Source organism: Penicillium atrosanguineum (assembly GCF_028827265.1).
Source record: "Penicillium atrosanguineum strain IBT 20685 chromosome Unknown utg000002l_segment0_segment0, whole genome shotgun sequence".
NCBI classification, from domain to species: domain Eukaryota; kingdom Fungi; phylum Ascomycota; class Eurotiomycetes; order Eurotiales; family Aspergillaceae; genus Penicillium; species Penicillium atrosanguineum.
This window is the reverse complement of record NW_026623134.1, coordinates 1496778-1519343: the sequence shown is the minus strand read 5'-3', so window position 1 is coordinate 1519343 and position 22566 is coordinate 1496778. Positions and strand designations below refer to the sequence as shown.

Below are 22566 nucleotides of genomic sequence, written 5' to 3'. Positions count from 1 at the left end.
ATCGTGCGCCCCATATTTGGCATTTACTGCCTGAGGCAGAAGCCGGGGTAGCATAGCTGACTCATCCTACCCACGCTAGTCCTAATTGAGCAACCGGCAGAGCTCGCGCTGATTTCGCTACGCCCGCGTTTGCTGTGCCCGAATCGACATTGTGATTCCACTCCTCCACAACTCAAGATGGCCGACAACGAGGATACAGGCGCATCCGTCTCAGAACCCTTGGACCTTGTGCGCCTCTCACTGGACGAGATTGTCTTCGTGAAGCTGCGCGGCGACCGTGAACTCAAGGGCCGCCTCCACGTGAGCCTACCCTGTCACGCAATTGCCTGACCTGTCCACTGACCATAACGACATTATAGGCATATGACAGCCACTGCAACCTTGTCCTTGGCGATGTGGAAGAGACCATCTACGTGGTAGAGGAGGATGAGAACGAGCAGGAGACCACAAGGGTAAGGAATCCCCGGCGGTTTAAGGGCTCTGGACGCTAACCTAGGACTTGTATGAACAGACAATCAAGAAACAGGAGGAAATGCTTTTTGTGCGAGGTGAGCCATGCTTTAGGCTAATCTACTGTTGGATGTTAACTGATGGTTTCCAGGTGATTCCGTCGTTTTGATCTCCCCCCAGGCCTGATCGGCCCACGAATTGATAGAGGAACCGGCGTCTGGCGAGCAGCTACTGCGAAGGAAAAATGAGATACCATCCGAATACCAGTCGCATAGATATGAGACCATGAAATGGCGATGAACCCATCCATCCAGATTGTGTCCCGTAGCCCCTCCCTGGCGGAGCCGCAAGGCTGATTCTAGTACCTGAGTCATAGCGCTTCTTATAGTCTCTATGGGTTTCTAGAGCGAGACATTTGGGGCGCAGCATGATCGAGGCGGATGATGCGCAGATGGGCGAAGCGCATCTATGACTCAAGCAAGTGACTCGACCCCGAGCTAAGGTTATCGATAAAGCTGCCCCGGTCTCCCTTTTTTGTACTTTCTCAGTTCAACTTCAAACCTCACTTCCATAATTCCTTTCTGTCTTTTTTTTCCGACGGAACAAGACATGATCACACGAATACAGGTCTGACTTGCGCCGAAACGAAGGCGATCCAATCTATCCCCATCCGTAACGTCACTACCCCAAGAACGCGACTCATCGTCCCTCATCCTTGAACCTTCCACCGCACCCAAACATGCCGAACAACACAAAATTAAACGCCGAAGAAAGGAAACGAGGCGAGATCGTATGTATTCGTTGCGCCAGATTACTTTCCTCACTCACATCTCCCCCAGGCTCTCAGCGAGTTCGCCGAGTATGCCGATAAGCAGCAAGCGCAGCGCTCCGCCTACACCGCGCCGCGCGACAGCGGATACTCTACCGGCACCGCTGAAGCGTCGCATAACGTCGAGGATCATGCCGAACTCGACATACTGGACTCTCTTGGTCTGTCCGATACCCCACGCACGGTCAAGTTAAAGGACCTCCTGCTCGGCACCGGGGACGCTCCCGAAGAGAGTTTGAAGGACCTAGCCGAAACAATACAACTACGAATGGACGAAGGTCATGGAGAGACGCTATTTGATCTGGGACTGGAGGATGGCGGAGACTCAATGGGGTTCGACATTCCTCAATGGGAAACGGCACTCCGGCGCCTGAATGAGGCCACCGAGACCATCCCCGCACATTGCCGCGTCCTCATGACCTACAATGTCGGCGGCGAGAAAGAGGCACCAGTAACCAACGATCGGATACCAGGCGCTTGGGGCAAGATCCTAGTCCGCCAGAATACTACCAATGTGGAGGAAGTGGGGGAGGTCCGCATTGCGGTCGTGGGCAATGTCGACGCGGGGAAGAGTACCATGCTCGGAGTCCTGGTAAAAGGCGGACTTGACGATGGACGTGGTCGCGCTCGAGTCAACCTCTTCCGACACAAGCACGAAATTGAGAGCGGCCGGACCAGCTCCGTGGGCATGGAAATCATGGGCTTTGACAGCCACGGCGAGATCGTCACGAATGCCCAGGGGCGGAAACTCTCCTGGGAGGAGATTGGAAAACGCTCCGCTAAAGTTATTTCCTTCTCTGACCTGGCTGGCCACGAGCGTTATCTGCGCACTACCGTCTTCGGCATGCTCAGCAGCAGCCCCAACTACTGCTTGCTCATGGTGGCTGCCAACAATGGGCTAATTGGTATGAGTCGTGAGCATCTCGGTATTGCGCTGGCACTGAATGTCCCTGTCATGGTTATTGTCACTAAGATTGACATCTGCCCGCCCCAGATTCTTCAGGAGACTCTGTCTCAACTGTCCAAGATCCTCAAGTCGCCCGGTGCGCGGAAGATCCCAATCTTCGTAAAGGACATGGAGGAAACCATCAACACGGCCACGCAGTTCGTCAGCCAGCGGATTTGCCCAATTTTCCAGGTTTCCAACGTTACTGGCGAGAACTTGGAACTCGTCCGAACATTCTTGAATATTCTTCCTCACCGCGGACATTACGATCAGGATGGTCCCTTTGAGTTCCTTATCAACGACACCTTCTCCGTTCCTCATGTGGGCACGGTCGTGTCAGGCGTGGTCAAGTCGGGCGTCATTCATGCAGGCGACTCAGTGGTCGTTGGACCCGACTCCCTGGGTCAGTTCACCACTACGACGATCAAAACTATCGAACGAAAACGAATCCAGGTGAATGCCTGCTCTGCCGGTCAGTCCGGATCCTTTGCGCTGAAGCGCGTTCGTCGAAAAGAAGTTCGCAAGGGTATGGTGGTATTACGAAAGATGGAGAATCCTCCAAAGGTGTACCGGGAGTTTGTCGCTGAAGGTAAGTCACGTTTCTATGTACAGGGATGATGTTTGTTGACATGGATCCAGTCTTGATTCTTTCGCATGCAACCACCATCAAGCCTCGATACCAAGCCATGCTCCACGTAGGAGCCGTCAGCCAAACCTGTGCTGTCATCGACATAGACCGCCCTTTCATTCGAACTGGCGATCGGGCTCTAGTCGCCTTCCGGTTCATACAACGCCCCGAGTTCTTGGCTCCGGGCGACCGAGTACTCTTCCGAGAGGGCAAGACGAAAGGGCTGGGAATCGTAAAGAGCATTGGCTACGACCCCGCACGGCCCCTGAGCGCCACCAAAGGTGACACTACGTGATATGGATACCCTGGCGTTTCTATTTATTACTATTATAGTACTCTTGGGATCCATCCCGCGTATCACGGCACGTGACATGACGTCGGATGATGCCATGATCGGCGGGAGTCTTCCCACGTTTCACCCCCAATGCAGTTATCATCCATTCAAGCTCCAATGATTCAATACACCGCCGGGATTGTGATGCCATGTGTTCCTCTGACGTAGTTCATCGATCTGGCCCTTAAGAAGCTCGACCTCCGTGGAGCAGAGGTCTTCCACTTTAGTACAATAATCTTGACCCAAGGATTCAAACCACCCCTCCCCCCAATACGTCCTTGACCTCATCGATTCTACTTCTTCTTCCCCGCTCTCCATCTTTGTTCCTCAACTATACCATCACATATCATCAACCACCCATTTAGGAAATATGGAGACAGTTAACAAGGTTATCAATAACGCATCCCACGCCATCTGGGGCGACAATGATGCTCAATCTCGACAGGCCCAGCAATCCCACGATGAGCCCATCTCCGGCGTGCAGGGCACAGGTGCTGCCAATGATCCTTACGACGCTGGCAACCGAGACGGTATGTTATCTTCAGTTCTATCCACCTCCAACCCAGTCATGTTCAACTGCTATTTCCGATCCAAACTCCCGTCCTCATCATACACCAATGTATAATACGCATATCCCATACATCACACTACCTTTTCTGAATTTCCTGCATATACACCTAGCCCCTCAGCGACAGGCTAAACGACTCATACCACGACTTGAACGTGCTAACAATCTAATCCCCAGAACAACCCGATGCCCCCATTTCAGACCTCAGTACTGCCCCCCAAGAGCCCAAGCTAGACGGTCAACCCCAGAAGAGCATCCCCCAGCCCGCCGCTAGCTCTACTGTCCATGAACCCATCACAACATCTACTACCGACGCTGTTTCAAACACCGCTACTGCCAATGCTCCTTCAACCTCCGCTACAACGGGTGCACCTTCAACCTCCGCTACAACGGATGCACCCTCTTCCACCGCTGCTACTCATTCCACTTCGAGCACTGCTGCCGCCGGCCCGTCTTCCACCCTGGCCGAAGACACCAGCGCTAGCTCCAAGATCGATAGCTCTAAGGTCGACAGCTCCAAGGTCGATAGCTTCAAGGCCGATAGCTCCAAGATCGATAGCTCCAAGTCCGAGAACAAGGAGCAGCGCGAGGCCGAGGACCCCGAAAAGACCAAGCAACAGATGGACGCGGGCCGTCGTGGAACGGCTGTGATCATGCAGGATCACGGTGTTAGCAAGGAGGCGCTGAAGGGACCTCAGGATGGTCACGCGGCGCACACTGCCGCCGAGTTTGAGAAGGAGGGGAAGCAGGGGTCGAAGGGAAAGTCAGATTCGAGTGAGTCTTCTTTGTAGATCAATCGTGGGTTATGGGCGGTGCTAATCATGGTATAGAGGGCGAGTCTGCCTCCTCCAAGGATAGCGAGAAATCATCTGGAAGTAATGGCAAGCAGGGTGCTATGTCGAAGATGAAGGAGGGTTTGAAGAAGGTTGTCCACCCCCACAGCAGCAAGCAGTCCACCCAGTAGGCGCACATCTGGATGGGTGAATGTTTTGATGTGTTTTTACGTGCAGGCTGTGAATCCTTTTATGATTAATGTTCAATTCCCTCTCGGTATCAATTTGCAATGTATTAGTACCCAATTGAAGTTTTGGTTATACTTGTGTGATCTGTGGGTAAATTAGCTACCTGCTACTGGGGTCTAAGGCGTTTTATGAATAGTGTTCAGCGATGATCGCGTATTGAGGAAGAGGACGATTGTCCGCCAAAATTCAAATACTGATGTACGAGGGCTCTTGCTATGTTAATACAATCACACATAAATCCGCAAAAGCTAAGGGGGCTCGATCTAACCTTGGAAGTCGTTTTGCCTCTTGAGGTGTTACGACCGTTTCAGACCGCTAGCCATTATCTGACCAAGCTTGAGGGAAAATGGACTGTACATCCAACTTGTAAGCAAAATGGGTTTCCGCGCTCAATCAAAGAATGCAAGAGTCTTTTCCGTATGTCTAGCACTTTACACCACAACGCTAGGTGACGGTAAATTGGGCGCCGAAAATGTCTAGTTTTGACGCCATTTTAAGCGTTCTATTTACCCAAATCTTAGTCATTGAATAACCGCGTGATTCACCTATAATCCACTTTTACTATGTGCTCAGGGATCAGCTTATCCTTCATTCAGGGTACTCAGGGCAGGCAATCATGGATGTCGTCGTGTTCTAGCCTTTGCTCTGTCCGATTGTAGCCACGTATCACAAAAATAGAGAGGTCCTTCTATCTGGTGGTGAACCACCCTAGGCCTTTTTTTCTAATATTTAAAGAGCCTCTGCTCCCGTCACACTTGTATCGTCTATGTATATCATTCCACTTCCCTCCAAAGCTTTCAAGTGCATTACACCCTTCATTCCCTGTAATCCTTCTAGGCTTCAGTCATTACCGTTTTCTTTCCCTGTTCTCTTCCTTTCGGTGATCATAGTCCTCCTTATCTCCCTTCCTATTCTTCTTCTCTCGTTCTTTTTGTTATTTCTCGGCTTAGGGCTGCTTTAAATTATAATCATGTCTATTCTTGATTCTTCTGCGAATATGAATAGCAAGCTCATAGTCCCGAATATTATCGGTACGTCGTCAACAACTCGAGAAAGGCATTGTTCAAACGCGACATGCTGTTTCAACCAAAAAGAATATTGGTGAAATCAAGAGACGGTGGATCAAGTAGTACCACATTTGATCCTAGATCTTGAAATAAGAGTGATCAATATAGACACTGCGATCAGTCAGGGGAAGATCCTCTCAAACTTTTTTTTGCAGCACAGAAAGAATATTTCATGCTGTTTCTCGAGTGGATACTTCATAATTCTAATATCCAAAAGTGTAGCAGCTTACACGAAAATTGGAGGCAATAGTGCCAACTCTACCGCAATTCTGTGGGGCAAAGTCTCTATGCGAGGTGCTGTCAAGATATCAATGACGTGAGTAGTACTTTGTTACTGTGGGCAACAAGAATTGGAGTATCCTGATAAGCTGCGGAGGGAGACGAGGGTCGGCACCGAGCCCATCAGGACCGACAAGACTGCGAATGATACCAGAAACAGCACTGATAACAGTTCCAATGAAGGCAACCGCCTGATAGGGCCTATCATTATGGTTTTGGACAACAACAGGGTGAGTGGGCGTATGTATGCAGATGGCTGCCTTGGTCGTTGGCTCAATATCCGCAACACACGCCGTATAGGAGATCTTACCCAGAGCAGCGAGGGCAGTAGCAAAAAGTTTCACGTTGACCCTCTTCACGAGCTTGGCCTGGTTGGAATACTCCGCCACTTCGGTACCTTCGGGGCTTTCGGACAGCAAAGGAGGCAGCTTCGCCAGAAATGGGAGCGGCATTGCTCAAGCCAGCGATTGCAAAGCAAAGAAAACCAGCAAGCAGACCGACAGTAAAAACTTGATGAGAAACCAGGTTCGAGACTCTTCTGGGTAATGTGAGTGAGTGGAAACAACAAGGTAGGCCAGCAGGGCTGAAAGTATGGCTTGGAGAAGAAGCAAATGAGTGAGACTGGGCCTCACTGGCTCTTTCTTGTCTGATGCGATTGAAATAGTAGAGATTCCAGCCATCTTATAGTGAAAGGAATAATTTCGAGGATGTCAAGTCAGAGAGGAGTATCAAAGTGCAAAAGCTGGGGAGGCTTGAAGCTTAGTTAAGCTTGGCCCCCGCTCAGCCTTGCCCCACCCGGCGCCTGGTAAGGCTTTGGGGGCCAGGTTTCAGCCGAGACAACAGAGTCCTTAGCCTATGGAACACGGTTACATCTCAGACTTTGATAGCCACTGGAACGGGTTTTAGATTCTGCAGGTTTCATAATAGTCCTACTGGCCCCTAGCCTTTCACCTTGGTAAGTAAAACATAATAGCGACTGGGATGTATGATTTCTAATAGTCGAGATCTCGGAACCAATTAGGCTTAGAAAAGAATATCTGAAATAGTTAGCTCTGCCTATTGTCGCCCATAATAGGCATGCCTAGACCCACCTACGGGCCGTGGGCAGGAAGATTATGTCCGTCCCTAGAAACGCGGAATTAGATTTCTCCCGTTCCACTATGTTGTCCAAATTCCTACACTTAGCTGCCCACTTACATATGTGCCTGGACGACGAAATACCGACCTGATTAGTGCCCTGAAGTAGGCTTTGAAAATCACACGTGCATATACCTTTCTCAAGTCTCTCTCCCTCCAAATTCCTCTAATCTACATTAAATTTTCACACTGTCTAATACACCCTTCTCAATTTCTGACCAATATTGGAACTCAACTCACCCCCACTTTCCAAGGTTCCACATGACAACCACTGACCGTACATAAGATCGGAAAGGCCTACTGCTCGGCCTGCCCACTTGGCCACTTTCGCCGATGCGAACATGAGCTTTCCCCTCCCCCGCACTCTGATATTTGAAATAAGCTCTTCCATGTTTTTAAGGCTGTAGCTTTCCTTCTAGTCTACCCCATGTGGCATAAAAAAGTCAATAATCATATGATCGGTAACCTCAGCCACGATGACCTTTGAGCTTTACATCCCCGAGAATCTCGAATTCCGCGACTATATCGCCATTGTCCAGACAGCGCGCACTTTTGCCGACGGTTACGATCAAAAGGTTCTCCGATCGCGATTGATATGATATAAAGCCCCCAAGCCGGCCAATAATAACAATTCTTAGGATGCCGAACGTCTCCACGCAGTAGTTGCCCCCACAATCGAAGTCGACTACCGACTCGTTTCAGAGACAATCCCATATAAGAGTTACAATCCAGACGACTTCATCGCCGAGATCCTATCACCTAAGTTACTGGCCAACGAGAAACTTCTCACGCAGCATCTGCTGGGTCAATGTTATTTTAGGTCTATTTCAGCTGGCGAGATTGTGGTTCAATGGCAGCAGATCGCGGGACATGGGAGGTGGATTCAGGGCTCTCACCCTTTGAAAAAGCAAGTTGATAAGACGAGTGATGGGAAGTCCTACATGGAGCAGAGGTATATCAAGATTGATGGACGCTGGAAGATTGCTGGACTGAAACCTTCGCTTTTGTATGAGGTTGGGGAGTTTGGGGATGTTGTTGCTGAGAGGGAGGAGAAATCATAGACAGTTAATTCAACCCTCAATTTCGAGCCCTAAATGTCGATATTGATGTCATGAGAAGAATAATTATACGTAGTATATCTATGTGTGAGGCAATAGATGGCGACATCGAGATGAGACGCTCTATTGCAGATCTAGCTTTGCGGCTGGGGTAACAACTGCCCGGCATTGTCCAAATCCAAAATTGAATCCGGTTGCATTGTTGATGCAATATCCTTCCATGATAACCTCGTCGCCATCTTCAAACCAGACAATTCCGTCTTCCTTCAATTCGACCGTGAATGATGCGGAAGCGAGCGCTCTATAAGGCACGCCAGACCTGAATTTTCTCCCTTATCATCCGTCCGCTGAAGAATTCAAGGTTAGCAAAATCTAACGTGGGATGGTGCGGATTATAGGTGCGAACGTGACATACGGCACTGGAAATAGTCCCCGTTCCAAATATATCACCTGTGCTAAGGCGCTCACCTGCACTTGCAAGGTGAGTAAGCTGCTGAAAGGGGGTCCAATATAGCTCATTAAGGTTGGTGTCTGTAAGACGGCATGAATTCCCATTCCCTAATCCGGTGAGCCCAGGCCTACATTTGCAAATGGAAGTGACTTACTCATAACACGAGCGGAGAGATTAATATCAAAAGTAGCATCTGCATCTCCTTTCCATTTTAGATGAGATAACGGAGCAGGATCCTGTTGAACCGTAACAGCACTCTGGACCGATTCAAGTGCATCCAAATCACGATCCACGGGGATATAGAAGTTCCAAACCCTTTGCAATGGAACGGACCAAGGGGTGCCATTTCAAATTCTTGGATATCGCGCGCTGACCAGTCATTCAAAATAACGAAGCCAAAGATATGATCTTTGGCATTCTTGATATTAAGAATTTGACCAGACTCTAGGGGCATGGGAATGAAGACCCCATTTCAAGTTCCATGTCCAACTTCTTAGTTGGTGAGAAAACGTATACCCCGGTCTCATCTTTGAAGACACCATGCGGGCGGATCAAAGCCGGCTCTACATTCAGGCTGGACGTGCGGCCGTTGTAAACGCTTGGAATGATGCGCCAGTTAGGTGACTCGGGAAGACCCAAAATTGCAGAACACTTTGAAGATGGTCAGCCATCTCTATCATTACCAGGGAGATATTGGTAGAAGTACATTCTGGGCGTGCTCTAGCGAACAGTAGAAATCCGAGAAGTTGGCCGTTTGCATAGGATAGTGATTTTTGACCGTGTCCAGCGGAATGAAGTATCGATTCGCCTTGGATTTATCCTCACGGAGTTTAAGCAGCGTGTCGCGCAAGTGTTGCCGTGCTTGCCGACGGCTTTCAATAGGAAGTGATGCAAAGCCATTCAACTAAGCCTACAATTACCAGAGTCAGTGGGAGTGTAACGAGGCGGTTAAAGTAAGTGAAAGTAAGCCGAATTTCAACGGACTTATAACTGGGACGTAGGGTAATCACCTTCAAAAAAATGAACCTTTGCTAAAAGCTTGAATAGCTTCAAAAAAGCCATCGCTCTCCAGAGCGCCTAAATCAACCGCATCCTAATCAAGTACGGTAGCACATCTTAGAGTGGGGTTCTCGGCCGTCGAAATAACCCCAAAGGGAATATTATCGATAGTAAACGAGGTTAAATTTAGATTAGACATTACATTAGACCCAATCCTATAAAATATTAATCTAGAGTCTAGACTAAAACCGAACCGGCGTGGGCGTTGATATTTATTTGGCTTGCCCACTTTTCCACTCAGTGTATTTTTCAACTTTCCTAGTGAGCGATTGAGTGGTGAGCAGTGGGTCCCCTTGACGGATTAAATGCCCCGGATGGCCCAGTGGCCAATGCAGCGACTAGGATTACGTATGGTTCGGCCTCAACATACGCTTATTTCCCCGTGGGGATGTGTGGGGATGACTTTTCGTGTGGGCAGAAACCTAGAGACTCGGACTTTTTTTAGCCCACTCCCCACCCCATGATCTGTCGCCATGAGCAATCCTGGCACTATATAGCTGATATACTGGGGTAGGTTTCGGGTTTGATCACTCTCTGCTGTGCTTGCTCATTTAATTCTATCATGCCGCTGTCGAACGTCGAGAAAGGAAGCGTCGACTTCGTGGAGGATGTCGGCGTGGAAAAGTCCTCTGAAGACGCCGTCCTGGTATCTGCCGATGGAGAAATTAAGCTGTTACCAGTTCCCAGCAAAGACCCCAATGATCCGTTGAACTTCTCCCGCTATGCTAAACTGGGGATCATTGTAAGCTGCTGCTGGTTTTGTGAGCCTCCTTAACTCCACGGACCTCTCGATATAAGTGTGCTGACTGTCCCAACAGCTATCATGTCCTTGTCTGTCGTTGGAGGCCTGGGATCCATTTTGACAATCTTCATTGATCTCTATGCGAAAGAGGGAGTCGATGAAACCAGGGTGGGTTGGCTCACCACCTTTCCCTCCTTATTCATCGGCATCGGTAAGAACCCAGCGATCCATCTTATTGAGACTACCGATTGAGACGACCTTATTGAGACTAACGACAATTGTTATTGAAGGAAATTATTTCCTCCTACCTTTGGGACTGGCCTTCGGTAGACGCCTCGTTACTCTTCTTGCGATTACTGTGCTTCTTGCAGCGACCGTTGGCTGTGCCCTATCACAAAACTACGAGCAGCACTTTGCCTTGCGAATCGTCCAGGGCTTGGCCACTGGTGCAACAGAGTCAGTGAGTGGCAACTCCAAAGCTTCCAATGCAAGGAACGACCATTAACCATCTCCTCTGGAAAAGCTTCTCCCGCTCATCCTTGCGGAGGTGACATTCGTACACCAACGTGGAAAGATCTATGGCTTATATTGGTCGACTCAAAACATCATCAACAGCTGTTTCAACATTGCGAGCTCCTATGAAGCGGCCGCTCTCGGCTGGCGCTGGTACTACTGGATATTTGTGATCACCATCGCCATCGGTGGCTTAATCACTTTCTTTACGTGCTTTGAAACAGCCTACCATCGCTCTGCTCAGATTATTGACGGACGTGTTGTATTTACCGATGAATATGGCGTCACACGTGTTTTGAAAGGCGAAGAGGCACAGGCATATATCGTTGCCAATTCTAGTGCTGAAAGTCAAGGCGACCGTATCCCCGAGGAGATGATCCACAAGAAGACCTACCTGGAGCTGCTTAAGCCTTGGTCTGGAATTAAGAATCCCCCTCTTAAGACTATACGCGATGCTTGGTGGAGCATGTTACTGTGTTTGACATCCCCGGGTATCCTTTATGCCACCTTACTGTCGTCCGCTGTACTGGCTGCCGCTATTGGAATGGGACTGACCTACGACACTGTTCTGCAAGACTACGGATGGGAGGCGAAGAATGTGGGACTCATCAACCTTGGTGGTGTCTTTGGAAGCTTTGGCGGTCTTCTTTATGGTGGTATTTTTGGTGATTGGTTCACCGTCAGACTGGCCAAGCGATCAGGAGGTGTCCACACTCCTGAGCATCGTATTCTGTTACTGGTTCCCCCCGGTATTATTACCGTATTCACCCTCCTACTTTACGGATTCACTGCTGGAGGTGGATCTACCTGGGGCGCCCCGTACATGGCATGGGCAATCTTTGAAGTTGCCTTTGTGGCGGTACTCATTATTTCGACGACTTTTGCTGCGGAGGCATGGGATAATAATGCCGGGCCCGCCTTGGTCGTTGTCGTTGGATCGAAGAATCTCGTCTCCTTCGGTATCTCATATGCTCTCATCCCGATGGTAGCCAAGTACAGCTACGCCGCGGGTATGGGTATGTTGGCCGGAGTCACTGCGTTTATTTTCCTGCTCGGGATTCCCGTGTACTACCTCAACCCTAAGGTATGTCATTTCTACCCTCATAATTATTTTGAGCATTACGTTAACAGTTTCACAGTGGCGTCGATGGATGGCAGAGAAGGTGGAGTTGAAAGCAAAGTCAACGTCAACGTCAACTTGATCTGTCGCTCGAATACTTGGAGTTATTTGATTGACGACGTGGGAACACGTCACTGTTGGAAGCTGAGATGTTCTATTATTAAATGCATAGTCCATGAGCTCTATTTAGCAGCCCAATGGATTTATTCACAAAGTTAATAAATGAGGTCGTAGCTTGAAAGATGGCACGTGACCTAGACTCAGCGTGCAGGAATACTTATGTTCATCCCATAAGCATATTTATTCTATGTAACGTCTGGAGAGCGATTTTTAGAATTATGGCCAGTTTACAGTTGTACATAACTTCAAAAATAGGAGGGTTCGGTACGTAAATGAGAATACAAATCTAGAGAGACGAAAATCTCACGAGCTTTGTCTAACATTGATGCCAGGGGTTGACTCTCCCAGGGCGTTCCCGCCTACCTCCAGTGGTTCGGATGGGGACAGAACGAAAAGGATTCTGGCCCAACTTCCCACCTTCTCACCATTCACCTCCCTATCCGGAGTCACATTCTTCCATGCATGACTTGTTCCTCGCTGCACAGCAGTATCACCCCTCTTCAACACACGAGTCTCTTCGCTGTCCAGAATCAATTCGATCTCCCCCTCCAGGACGACTCCGTAATCAAGAGACACCGTTCGGTGCATCGCACATGCGACATGAGGTTCAAAATCGACTATGCGGCAAACCGTTCCAGACATGCTGACCAAGCCGGGGGGTTGGCGAGGTATTCAGAATAAGTATGAACGTCCTCTTCCTCTTGAATTCGGACGGGGAACTTGTTCGTTGCGTATGCGAGACAGAAAGTGTAACCGTATCCGTCGACAACTGAAACAGGCATATCCTCTGACAGGCCTTTGTGGAAGACCGCCTTGGCATCGGCATCGTGGGTGGTGATGAATCTGGAAAGCTTGGGGAGATGGTTCTCCGTGCCGGTGATTGAAGCCATTGGAGTTGCAGGCGTATTATTTTGTTATTGGGTGTTGGCTATTGGGATTAAAAAAAGACTCTTCAGTAGAGAATGAATAATTATTCGCCTTTCGTCTACATCAGTGGCGTTGGGCCATTGTCTGTACATAAGAGACGAACCAATTTCCCCCCGTTCCGCGAAAGTTGGATGCAGCTACCGACGACAGAAAGTGGGCATCTCCGCAATCCTAAAAGTGACTGCCCACTGCCCACTGCCCCTACACCCCACAAGTTAAGAGCTCGGGCTAGTTCTGAACCACGTAACCTTGAACTGATTGCTAGGTTGATGTCGCCATCTCAGCCCAATCACCATTCCCCACCGACTTTGTATTGGAACATCCCTTCATTCAGTTTGCCTCCGGTTTTTCTCCATAGTTTAGCTACAGACTAAAAGGATTGCCGTCTTCAGCTTCGATTGACAAGCGTGTTTAGACAAATGTTTCTCGAGGCACCTACCGCATTCAGCCAAACTCCATGCATCATCACGAAGATGAATACGCTTTCTCCTGGGCTGGATCCGATTGGCCTCTCATCGAAATCGAGATTGTAGTTCACGGGTCGGTAGGGAGGAATTCTGCGGTGGTGGGTTGGCCAGGAGGCGGGCTCCACGAAAGATGGAGTCAACAGCGTAGCCGATGGTCCTGGAACATCTTCTGCGGCTCCGCTGTGGTGTATCTCATAGTCCGCTAAAACAGAGATTGAGGTGCGAGTCTCCGTAGTGGTTATCGACATGATCTTTCGTAAATTAGAGCTGTAGCGTTGCGGGTATTGGTAGCAGGTCTACTAGAAACCAGACAAAACAATGGGGAAACGAGTACTAACCAAGAACGATAAGTCTCGGAGCGCAGTCAAGCATGTAGTCTAGCCGCTAGACCCCATGGCAAGATTTATATTCTAATATGCCCACCTGCATGGGTCTCCAGCAAGTGGGCATAACCGGGACCGCCCCAGTCGCCTCACATTTTATTACCTTTGAGCCAGGATCCACGTTGACGGAGCTTGAGGTAAAGGGCGAGCTAGATAGAATTTCTGTGTTCCTAGACCTTTGACTGTATCCAGTGTTGACTCCCAAACCTATCGTGTGTCAACTGACAGCATGGCTACCCCTCGCCTGTTTCCTCAAATACTCGCCGCAGAGATTGACGGTCGCGCGCACAATGTTCAATACCGACAAGTTCAATTCAATCGTTTGCAGTCGAACATAGTCCTACAAACCGACGAGCTCACACAAGCCCTTCTCGAATGGACCGGACACACACTGGAGGAGGTTCGGGCGGAGATTTGTTTGGCGTTGGATGAAATTCGTACTCATTATGATTCCTTGGATGCTGAGAAGAATCTGCAAGAGGAATACAGCATATTTCATGGAAAGGATTTCCGAGAAGGTAAACGGGGTGTTGGAATCGTGTACATTGTACCAATCGGGCACACCATTTTCTTCTCTGCCATCTCCGCTATAGCTGCCGCTCTGGCAGCTGGGAATTGCGTTATATTGGAAGTAATTCACCCCTTGCTCTGCTCAATAGCTCCATTTAACATATCGCATAGCTCAAAGGAAATGCCCCGATCATCAAGTTATTGCAAGACCTTCTGATCCAGGCTCTTGATCGCGATACATTTGCGATCAGCGAAAAAAGGCCGGATGATGCATTCCTCCGCAAGACTCTTCTGATTAACCAGGAAGAGTCAATGAGTTCAAGGGTTGCAGCTGTTGTCGACCGTTCGGCTGATATCGCGAAAGCAGCAGATCGACTGGTATCTGCACGCTTTGCATTTGGTGGAGCTTCACCTTATTCACCGGACATTGTGCTGGTCCATGAAGCTGTGCTCAAGAGCTTTTTGGAGGAAACCGCGCGGGGGACCTGGAAGTATTGCGCAATGAATGCTAAGAGATCTTTCAGTAGCGAGTCAGTCCCAGAACTTCTCAGCAAGACGGAAAAGAACCCCGACGCACAAGTTATTGTTACTGGGACTGGCTGGGGGGTAATGAAAGTCGACAGTCGGTTCGTTAACTTCAAAACTCGTTGCTCCATAGGTGGACATTAGTTCTGACACATTTTTAGGGAATCACAGTTGCTACAAGGGAAGTTAAATGAAAGAGTTCTTCTCATTCATCCTTGCACAAGCCCTGATGATGCTATCGAGGCTGCTCGGCAGTAAGGATTTTACCAAATCAGGTTTTATTCTTCACGCTAACCAGAATCAATCAAGAAATGGCCCATTTGCTGCATCGTACATATTTGCAGACCCTACCTCTGCTAAATACTTAGCCCAGTACATCGACGCCCGCGTTTCTTGGGTGAATCACGTTCCAACCGAAATGCTAGGTGGGTGACATTCTGTCCGAGATTGTGGTCAAAAAATAACCAGTCTTGTGCAGTCGGTCCTTTGGCAAGTGACAATAGCCCTCTAGGCCCTAGCACGCGTTATTCACCAGCGACTTTTGAGATACAGAGGTCCCAAATTGTGACCGAAACCAATATCTCCTTGAAGATGAAGACTTTGTTACATGCGGGGTCGACGCAAAGCTCAGAGAAGCTATGGCGAGAGGCTCTTACCCCTTTGAAGCCAACGAGGCAACCTCTTGGAAAGTCCATCGGTCATTTTGAGCAAGGAATCATTACTGGTGGAGTTCTCACCTTGACTTCGCTCTTAGCGATGACTGGCACTCTAGTTTACTACATGGGAAAATATGGATCGAACTACTTCGCCTAGAGCCGGATCTTGAACATTGAGTGATTTCAAACTTATGAAATTTACCTACATTTAAAGCTACACAATGAAGGTGTAACATTAGTCTACGTCCAGTTGTAAAGAGAACACCTGGAAATTGTATATACTGTAAGCGCTCCATACATTTCAAGCCCTCGCATGCAAGTGTCTTTCCATTGTTGAATCGCTCTAATTCACGAAGTTCAGATTCGATAAATCTTAAAAGAATTCGACAAGCTCAGGCAGTTATCTGCGTTTTCCAAGACCCCAGCGTGAACTGGGAGTTACACATATTGGTAAGCTCCCAGCTCTCTGCCCCCAAAATTGCCTCCGCTTTCTCGTCCTCCCAGTCCCCTGCAGCTCCTGCAACAAACATTGCTGCCATAAAGTGATCATCGGTGGCATGTGCATCCCTGAATCTTGGGTGCTTCATAAGCCTTGTCATCGCCCGACGCAGTTGCGGGCCTGACGTCTTCATAAGCACATCTTCCACAGCTTGTCTGAATTCCAAAGCCCAGTCCTCCGGGGGTGTCTCCATAGCAAAATTGTCTCGGAAGCGTAGCATAGGAGCCCATTGATTTCGATAAAGGTTATGCACGGCTCCTCCGGTGCCGATGATGAGATAATTCTCGTGGCGCAATGGGCGAAGAGTAGCCCCAATTTTCATGTGAAAGTGTGGATCATAGCGAGCATTCATTGAGATTAATGTGCTAGGTGGACAGTCACCGGAGAACATTCGGATCAGAATCAGGTAGACGTCGTGGATCCAGTCGAAGGTAGTATTTGCAGAAACATTGAATCCTTCTTTAGCGAGCATTTCGATACATCTTTCACCTGTTTCGAGGTCTGGGACAAGCTTGTAGTCGACGTATTTCGCTGGGTTCACGTAGGCCACGGGGCTTTTCCCAGGCTTGGGATTCATGGCGACTTCAACTTTGTCTCCTAAGGCGTCCCAGTGTGCTCCCTTCTCGGTTGAATGCATGCATTAGACCTTCTGCTTCGTGCAATTAGACGAAGTGAGTAGGTATGTTGCTCACCATGATAACGACGCCCTTAATGCCGTGAGCAAGCGCTTCATCACCACATTTCTTCCAGTAATCGGCCGATGTGGACTCCTCGCCAAGCATCATGGTCGATCCATGTGAAAAGAAGTGAACTGGCGTTAGATTTGCTGCAGATATGGTCAGTAGACATTCAAATGAGCCATCGCGATCGAGTCCTACATACCCATGTTTGAAACCCTAGCTGAGCCTCGATAGACCTCAGGGTGGAACCAGTGATGTAAATTTGAACGCAGAGTGGAATGAAATTATCGAACTCATAATAAGACGGAGCTAAAGTGGACCGTGTCCGGGGTGTATTACCCTCCACATACGGTGCATGTGGGCGGGCTGGAGGCCCACATGGCGATGCTACCAACTCATGCACGGGTAGCATGTGTGCAGTAGGAAGAATCAGATTGTACAATGGGACGTATTTCAAGCTCCTCCTGTTCGGAAAATAATCCATTAAATAGTGAGCTATGTCCGGCTTCGTCTCTTTCCCCTACAATCTTCTCGATCCTGCCAGTCAAGCTCTACATACAAAATCCCGGTCATATCATGAATTCTCTGCTAGCTCGTGATACTGAGGGTCTTGATCAGGCCTTTACTTTGTTACGACAAGAAGACATAGAATTTTCGCCTCAACAAGAGTCTATATTGGAAGTCAAATGGCAATTCTCATGCGTACAGCTAATATTTGAAGTGTACAATATAGAAACATAATCCAGGGGCAAGTTTGCTCCTTTCATGGCAGGTTTGCCAAGTCATGAAGCAGACCACGGAGATTGACAACTAGGGGTGGAATGGGGTTTTTGGCTGGATTGGCTGACGAGAATTTTGAGAAGTTACCATTAAGGACTTGCAAAGCAACCCGCATAACCAGGCGAGGCTGTCGAAGACTACAAAATGTCTTCCGCACATTAGCGCCGGTACCAGCTAAATATGTGAGCCCGGGGTTACCGCGACCATGTGCAATGAATAACTCCGTGGCCTGGCTACTGGCGCCGTCCAGGAGTATAGTAGATGCATCATCTATGTTCCAAGACTGGACAGCTTCTGTGGACGCGTTATCGGCATAGAGGAGCAGACCATAGACATAGAGGGTTAAAGATGCGTAATAGATGGCGAAAATATCAAACCCTCGTAACTGGTAAGGACCGACTTCATGCACAGCACGCAGAACTTGACCAGCATACCAGACTGCAATGCGAGCATCATGTGTCATACTCCAATTACGAAGATCCGGATAGCTTTGTCTAGCCTCTTCTTCACCAAGCTTGCCAGCAAAACGTTGCAAGCTGTCTATGTCGATGTGAAGATACATACTGGCGAAGTCGGCCACCAAGACGGTTACGGGCGGTGAATCTGCAAGAGCACCCTGGATTTGCTGAATATCAGTGTAGCTGATAGATGATTAGCAGGAGACATTTATCTCTGTAGCCGAGCAAGCCTAACTTACAGATCATCCTTTATAGTCTGAAAGAGTAATAGTTTACGGGCCGGCTGTTTTGATGCCCCGCGATGACCGAGTAACATCTGCTGCATTAAGTCCCAGATCTTGCCAATGAGCCCATGTAGTAAGACTGAAGTTGCCACTCTGCTGTCCAAATGCATGGACATATCCTTGAATAGCATAGGGTCTGAAAGCAGGTCTCTAAGGCTTATGTCTGGTCCCGTTTGCTGATATTTGGCCGTCCATATATCCTTCCAGGCTCTGGCCGTTGGCGCCAGCCATAGATCTCGCGCCGCTGGTATAAGCAGAGTAAGTTCCGCGAAAGATGTTGTCGGTGGCTGATTCATGGCTGCCGCCACCTCTAAATCATGGCAGAAGAAGTGGTACACCAATCTGACAAAGGTGAGTCAAGCGCTTTCGTAGTAGAGAGGTGGATTCACAATATTTCGCCATACTCACCTCTTGAATGATTCTTGTCTGACCCATTGCTTCCACGCATGATCCAGATCATCCGAACAGTCATCGAAAATCCCACACGGATTGATGGGCTTGTACCATGATGAGTCAAAGGCACCCACTCGACGCAGAGCCTACATAAGCTGTTAGCTCCAAAAGCCTTGAAATTATTATTTTGGAGCCCTTACTATGCCCAAAGCTTGGATGCCACCTTCGGTCATCCGCATATTCCGCCTAAACCCACATGAGAAGCCAATTTCTAACCAGACCATTGATGCTTGCAAATACTGAAGATCCCGAGTAACATCGGGGTCTGCTTCAGCCTAATCATATTTCAGAAATTAGTATTCAATGTCACCATTTTTTTCACTGCAGATTATCATACCAGATTGCGTAATGCCAATCGGACAATGTCCTGTAACACAATCCCTGTCTTGTTTATCGTAGGGGCAAAACAAGAGATACATCCCATTACCACTAGAGCTGCGAGAAATTCTGGTCTTGGACGATCGTGGTAACAAGTATAAAGATGAATCCACGGATTAACGTCCAGCTTCCTTGCTAGACCTATCTTGATGAGAATGTCGAGATGTTCAACGGCTGGGATCTCTGGTATCGATAAGCGGTCGTCCCCGGTCTTGACAATGAGTCGGAAAATCTCATCCCGTGATCGCGATGAGAGCTTTTCGTGGACGGTGAGATTATTAGGAATGAGGTGAGGGGATACAACAGGGGCTTCGAGGCCTCGATCTCCTATCGATGGATCATCATCGTTCAAACTAATTGGCATATTGTCTTGGAGAAGATGCCTATTATAGAATTGAGAGCAACTTAGCTTTCGAAGGTTACAAGAGAAATAGAAAGCTGAACTCACCAGAATGAACGCTGGAATGAATCTACCCTCCTCTTGGTAGAGTCGGGGTATTCCTGTTCTTGATGGTTTCGACGTTCTTGTGTGTGCATCAAGAAATTATTCTCTACAACGGCTTCCAAGTCTGGAATAAAGTTCTCTTCAAAAATGGCATTGTGTGAGAACTCGAAATCAGCGTCGGGGAGAAGATCGAATGTATTAGAGGGTAGCTGATAATCATGAGTAGGATCGACGCGATCAAGGTTGAGGAGCATGACATGCTCGAAGAATGCCGGACATCCATTGGGACTGGTATGAAAGGATAGTTCCGTGAATGAATTCTGTTTATCGATGAAGAAAGGATCACCAACAGGTAGATCCACTGATGAATTTGGATTGTTAAGGTCTGTCGTTTTCGAGAGCGGATTTGCTCGCGCGGTAGAAACGATTTCGCTTTGCGGGTCGAGCGGCAGGGTTATTGGTACACCATGAGAACAATATTGTCTCTCGTTCGATATTTCGGCGTCTGGGTCAGCATATGTCGCAGTCTCGGGCAGCAGCTCCGACACCTCGGACAGGTGAACCTGGGAGGGGGGCAAATTTTGCTGCTGATCCTTCGAGCCCCGTTCTTGTTCATCAGACTAATTAAGGCGTAAGTATTATGCGAATCTAGCATTTAAACAAGTATTCCTATGATGACTTAATTTTACCTTTGACCCAGATTCATTTGAGGCTCCAGGTAGACGGTCCTTGCGCCGCTTGATGATCATTTCATCATCTGCCGAAAGAGTTCTGTGGAGCGTTTGATGTCGAAGCAAAACATCGCTTAGAGCCAGAAGTCAGGCAGAATAAGCATTGTACTTGACAAGTATCCACATACCGGCGATTAAAACCACGATTACAGACCTGGCATCGGAAGCTGCGCTTATTGCTATGTGAGTCAAGATGACGAGCGAGATAATCTTGGCGATCGTAGGACCTGTCGCAGTGAGGGCATTGATATGGACCCGAGTTCGATGATGCTGGTAGTGCCTTTTGATCATTCGCCATGATGGCGCCGTTAAGGGTGAATGATCCCAACCATCGAGATGCGGATGCGTGTGTTGGGAACGGCGACGAGGGTCATTTGATCATCACGGTATTGGTGACGTGCCCAAGTTGGTTCTCCACATCTCTCACCGGATAGACCGCGCGGGGTCAACATGTATCTAGCGAGATTGGATCGGCTAGTTCTGTTTGAGTACGGAATTAAAATACCGCAATATGCACACCTTACCACCATTTGGTTCAGCCGGAGTGTTTGGTTTCAGCCAGAGTATTTGTGGGCGCCCACTTCCCCCACTTGCTGGCATGTGCACCACCACAGTGGGCAGGTGGGTGTGCGTTTCCCTCTGCTTTCCGCGGCTCATCATTGCGTCTTAAGAGTGTCACACTTCTGAAGTGGTTGATTATAAATTATCCTCACGCAATTAAGTGCCAAAGACTGTATTCAACGACGTTCCTTCAAAGGCAGATCCTCATAATTTGGTAAACATTATATCAAGACCATAATGTCCACCACAGCAACTATCACTCAATCGCCGGACGCGGCTACTAAGTTGGTTAGACTCAGCCTTGGTGGCCCTAATGCCATGCGTCTGGATGGCTTGGACCCGAAATGGGGAGACTTCAGAGACGACCTCGCCCGGGATGGGTTTGCCGTTGTGAAAGGTGCCGTGCCACGCGAGAGGGCTTTCAAATACGCAGATGACATGTACTCATATTTGGAGGGATTGTAAGTCACATATTCCCATTAATAGCCTACCAAAACCATGCTTATTTCGTTTACAGTCAGCTTGGCTACAAGCGTGACGATCCTTCAACTGTCTCCAAGGCTACACTTCCTGTCATCAACGAGAAGGGCATGTGCATGCATTACTGTGTGGGACATGAGGGTTTTGTGTGGAATGTTCGGAGTGAACCAGGTGTCATCGATGCCTTTGAGAAGGTCTACCATGACAAAGACCTGATCGTCTCATTCGATGCGGCGAATTTCGCTCTTCCTAAGTGAGTTCCACATTGACCAAGGCTTTTTGTTACCTCTTACTGATGATAAACCGCAGCCGCACCGATATGCCCGCAAACAAGCCCTGGCCCCATCAAGACCAGGACCCCAAAAAATCTGGGTTCCGTTGCCTGCAGGGCTTAGTCAACCTCCTCCCAAATGGACCTAACGATGGCGGCTTGATTGTCTGTAAGGGTGCTCATCTTCTTTCAGATGACTTCCACCGAGACTTCGTTGATGAACCCCGTATTCCGGCATGGACTACTGAATGGTTCGGATATACCGAGGCAGGTATGAAGTGGCTTGCAGACCATGGCTGCAAATGGGTCAAAGTTGATGCCGAACCTGGTGACTTGATCCTATGGGATTCTCGCGCCCCTCACTACAACCTGAGTCCAACTAGCGACCAGGCTCGGTTCTGCATCTACACCTGCTATATGCCTGTATCATCTGCCACAAAGGAAGATCTCGAGAGAAAGAAGAATGCATTCAACACCTGGCGGTTAACCAGCCACTGGCCCAATGCCAAGGACTTTGCTCCTCTGATCGCCAAGCGTGATGGTGAAGATTGCCCCCGCAACCGCTCAGAGCCTGTTAATAAGCCAGTTCTCAATGAGCGTGCTTTCAAGTTGACCGGCATCCCTTATATCAAGGTGTAGATTTATCCCGCAGGTCTCAATCATCATTGAAGACCCAAACCCGATGTCATTCGTTTTGTATGTTTAGCAACAAATATCTCAGAAGATCGTTCAAATATATATCCCCGCACAAAGTA

General features: G+C 48.6%; 12 protein-coding genes across 12 annotated transcripts; 7 read left to right on the top strand and 5 right to left on the bottom strand.

The window, feature by feature from the left end:
* Positions 1 to 177: 177 nt before the first annotated feature.
* N7443_002320 (U4/U6-U5 snRNP complex subunit LSM3) lies at positions 178 to 636 on the top strand (the record flags this gene model as incomplete). The annotated part of the gene is made up of 4 exons (XM_056882376.1): positions 178 to 300; positions 360 to 452; positions 512 to 548; positions 602 to 636. 4 exons carry the CDS (start codon positions 178 to 180, stop codon positions 634 to 636), a joined length of 288 nt encoding a protein of 95 aa, XP_056744217.1.
* Positions 637 to 1189: 553 nt separating this feature from the next.
* Positions 1190 to 3148, top strand: N7443_002319 (putative GTP binding protein (GTPBP1); the record flags this gene model as incomplete). Its single annotated transcript, XM_056882375.1, has 3 exons — positions 1190 to 1240; positions 1290 to 2814; positions 2838 to 3148. The coding sequence occupies 3 exons, from the start codon at positions 1190 to 1192 to the stop codon at positions 3146 to 3148; spliced, it is 1887 nt and encodes a 628-aa protein (XP_056744216.1).
* A 409-nt stretch (positions 3149 to 3557) lies between these two features.
* N7443_002318 (uncharacterized protein) lies at positions 3558 to 4719 on the top strand (the record flags this gene model as incomplete). Its single annotated transcript, XM_056882374.1, has 3 exons — positions 3558 to 3717; positions 3933 to 4529; positions 4586 to 4719. The coding sequence occupies 3 exons, from the start codon at positions 3558 to 3560 to the stop codon at positions 4717 to 4719; spliced, it is 891 nt and encodes a 296-aa protein (XP_056744215.1).
* A 1433-nt stretch (positions 4720 to 6152) lies between these two features.
* N7443_002317 (uncharacterized protein) lies at positions 6153 to 6575 on the bottom strand (the record flags this gene model as incomplete). The annotated part of the gene is made up of 1 exon (XM_056882373.1): positions 6153 to 6575. One exon carries the CDS (start codon positions 6573 to 6575, stop codon positions 6153 to 6155), a length of 423 nt encoding a protein of 140 aa, XP_056744214.1.
* A 1161-nt stretch (positions 6576 to 7736) lies between these two features.
* Positions 7737 to 8321, top strand: N7443_002316 (uncharacterized protein; the record flags this gene model as incomplete). The annotated part of the gene is made up of 2 exons (XM_056882372.1): positions 7737 to 7835; positions 7899 to 8321. The coding sequence occupies 2 exons, from the start codon at positions 7737 to 7739 to the stop codon at positions 8319 to 8321; spliced, it is 522 nt and encodes a 173-aa protein (XP_056744213.1).
* A 2069-nt stretch (positions 8322 to 10390) lies between these two features.
* N7443_002315 (NTF2-like protein) lies at positions 10391 to 12285 on the top strand (the record flags this gene model as incomplete). Its single annotated transcript, XM_056882371.1, has 5 exons — positions 10391 to 10589; positions 10647 to 10781; positions 10861 to 11030; positions 11094 to 12167; positions 12223 to 12285. The coding sequence occupies 5 exons, from the start codon at positions 10391 to 10393 to the stop codon at positions 12283 to 12285; spliced, it is 1641 nt and encodes a 546-aa protein (XP_056744212.1).
* A 655-nt stretch (positions 12286 to 12940) lies between these two features.
* N7443_002314 (MFS general substrate transporter) lies at positions 12941 to 13213 on the bottom strand (the record flags this gene model as incomplete). Its single annotated transcript, XM_056882370.1, has 1 exon — positions 12941 to 13213. One exon carries the CDS (start codon positions 13211 to 13213, stop codon positions 12941 to 12943), a length of 273 nt encoding a protein of 90 aa, XP_056744211.1.
* A 326-nt stretch (positions 13214 to 13539) lies between these two features.
* Positions 13540 to 13965, bottom strand: N7443_002313 (uncharacterized protein; the record flags this gene model as incomplete). The annotated part of the gene is made up of 2 exons (XM_056882369.1): positions 13540 to 13620; positions 13690 to 13965. 2 exons carry the CDS (start codon positions 13963 to 13965, stop codon positions 13540 to 13542), a joined length of 357 nt encoding a protein of 118 aa, XP_056744210.1.
* A 364-nt stretch (positions 13966 to 14329) lies between these two features.
* On the top strand, positions 14330 to 15948 carry N7443_002312 (uncharacterized protein; the record flags this gene model as incomplete). Its single annotated transcript, XM_056882368.1, has 5 exons — positions 14330 to 14731; positions 14782 to 15236; positions 15297 to 15389; positions 15445 to 15560; positions 15614 to 15948. The coding sequence occupies 5 exons, from the start codon at positions 14330 to 14332 to the stop codon at positions 15946 to 15948; spliced, it is 1401 nt and encodes a 466-aa protein (XP_056744209.1).
* Positions 15949 to 16183: 235 nt separating this feature from the next.
* Positions 16184 to 17176, bottom strand: N7443_002311 (DODA-type extradiol aromatic ring-opening family dioxygenase; the record flags this gene model as incomplete). Its single annotated transcript, XM_056882367.1, has 3 exons — positions 16184 to 16909; positions 16983 to 17116; positions 17173 to 17176. The coding sequence occupies 3 exons, from the start codon at positions 17174 to 17176 to the stop codon at positions 16184 to 16186; spliced, it is 864 nt and encodes a 287-aa protein (XP_056744208.1).
* A 557-nt stretch (positions 17177 to 17733) lies between these two features.
* Positions 17734 to 20797, bottom strand: N7443_002310 (C2H2-type zinc finger protein; the record flags this gene model as incomplete). The annotated part of the gene is made up of 8 exons (XM_056882366.1): positions 17734 to 18391; positions 18448 to 18834; positions 18901 to 19031; positions 19086 to 19220; positions 19283 to 19706; positions 19772 to 20388; positions 20458 to 20572; positions 20628 to 20797. The coding sequence occupies 8 exons, from the start codon at positions 20795 to 20797 to the stop codon at positions 17734 to 17736; spliced, it is 2637 nt and encodes an 878-aa protein (XP_056744207.1).
* A 500-nt stretch (positions 20798 to 21297) lies between these two features.
* On the top strand, positions 21298 to 22450 carry N7443_002309 (uncharacterized protein; the record flags this gene model as incomplete). Its single annotated transcript, XM_056882365.1, has 3 exons — positions 21298 to 21521; positions 21578 to 21793; positions 21850 to 22450. 3 exons carry the CDS (start codon positions 21298 to 21300, stop codon positions 22448 to 22450), a joined length of 1041 nt encoding a protein of 346 aa, XP_056744206.1.
* Positions 22451 to 22566: the final 116 nt, after the last annotated feature.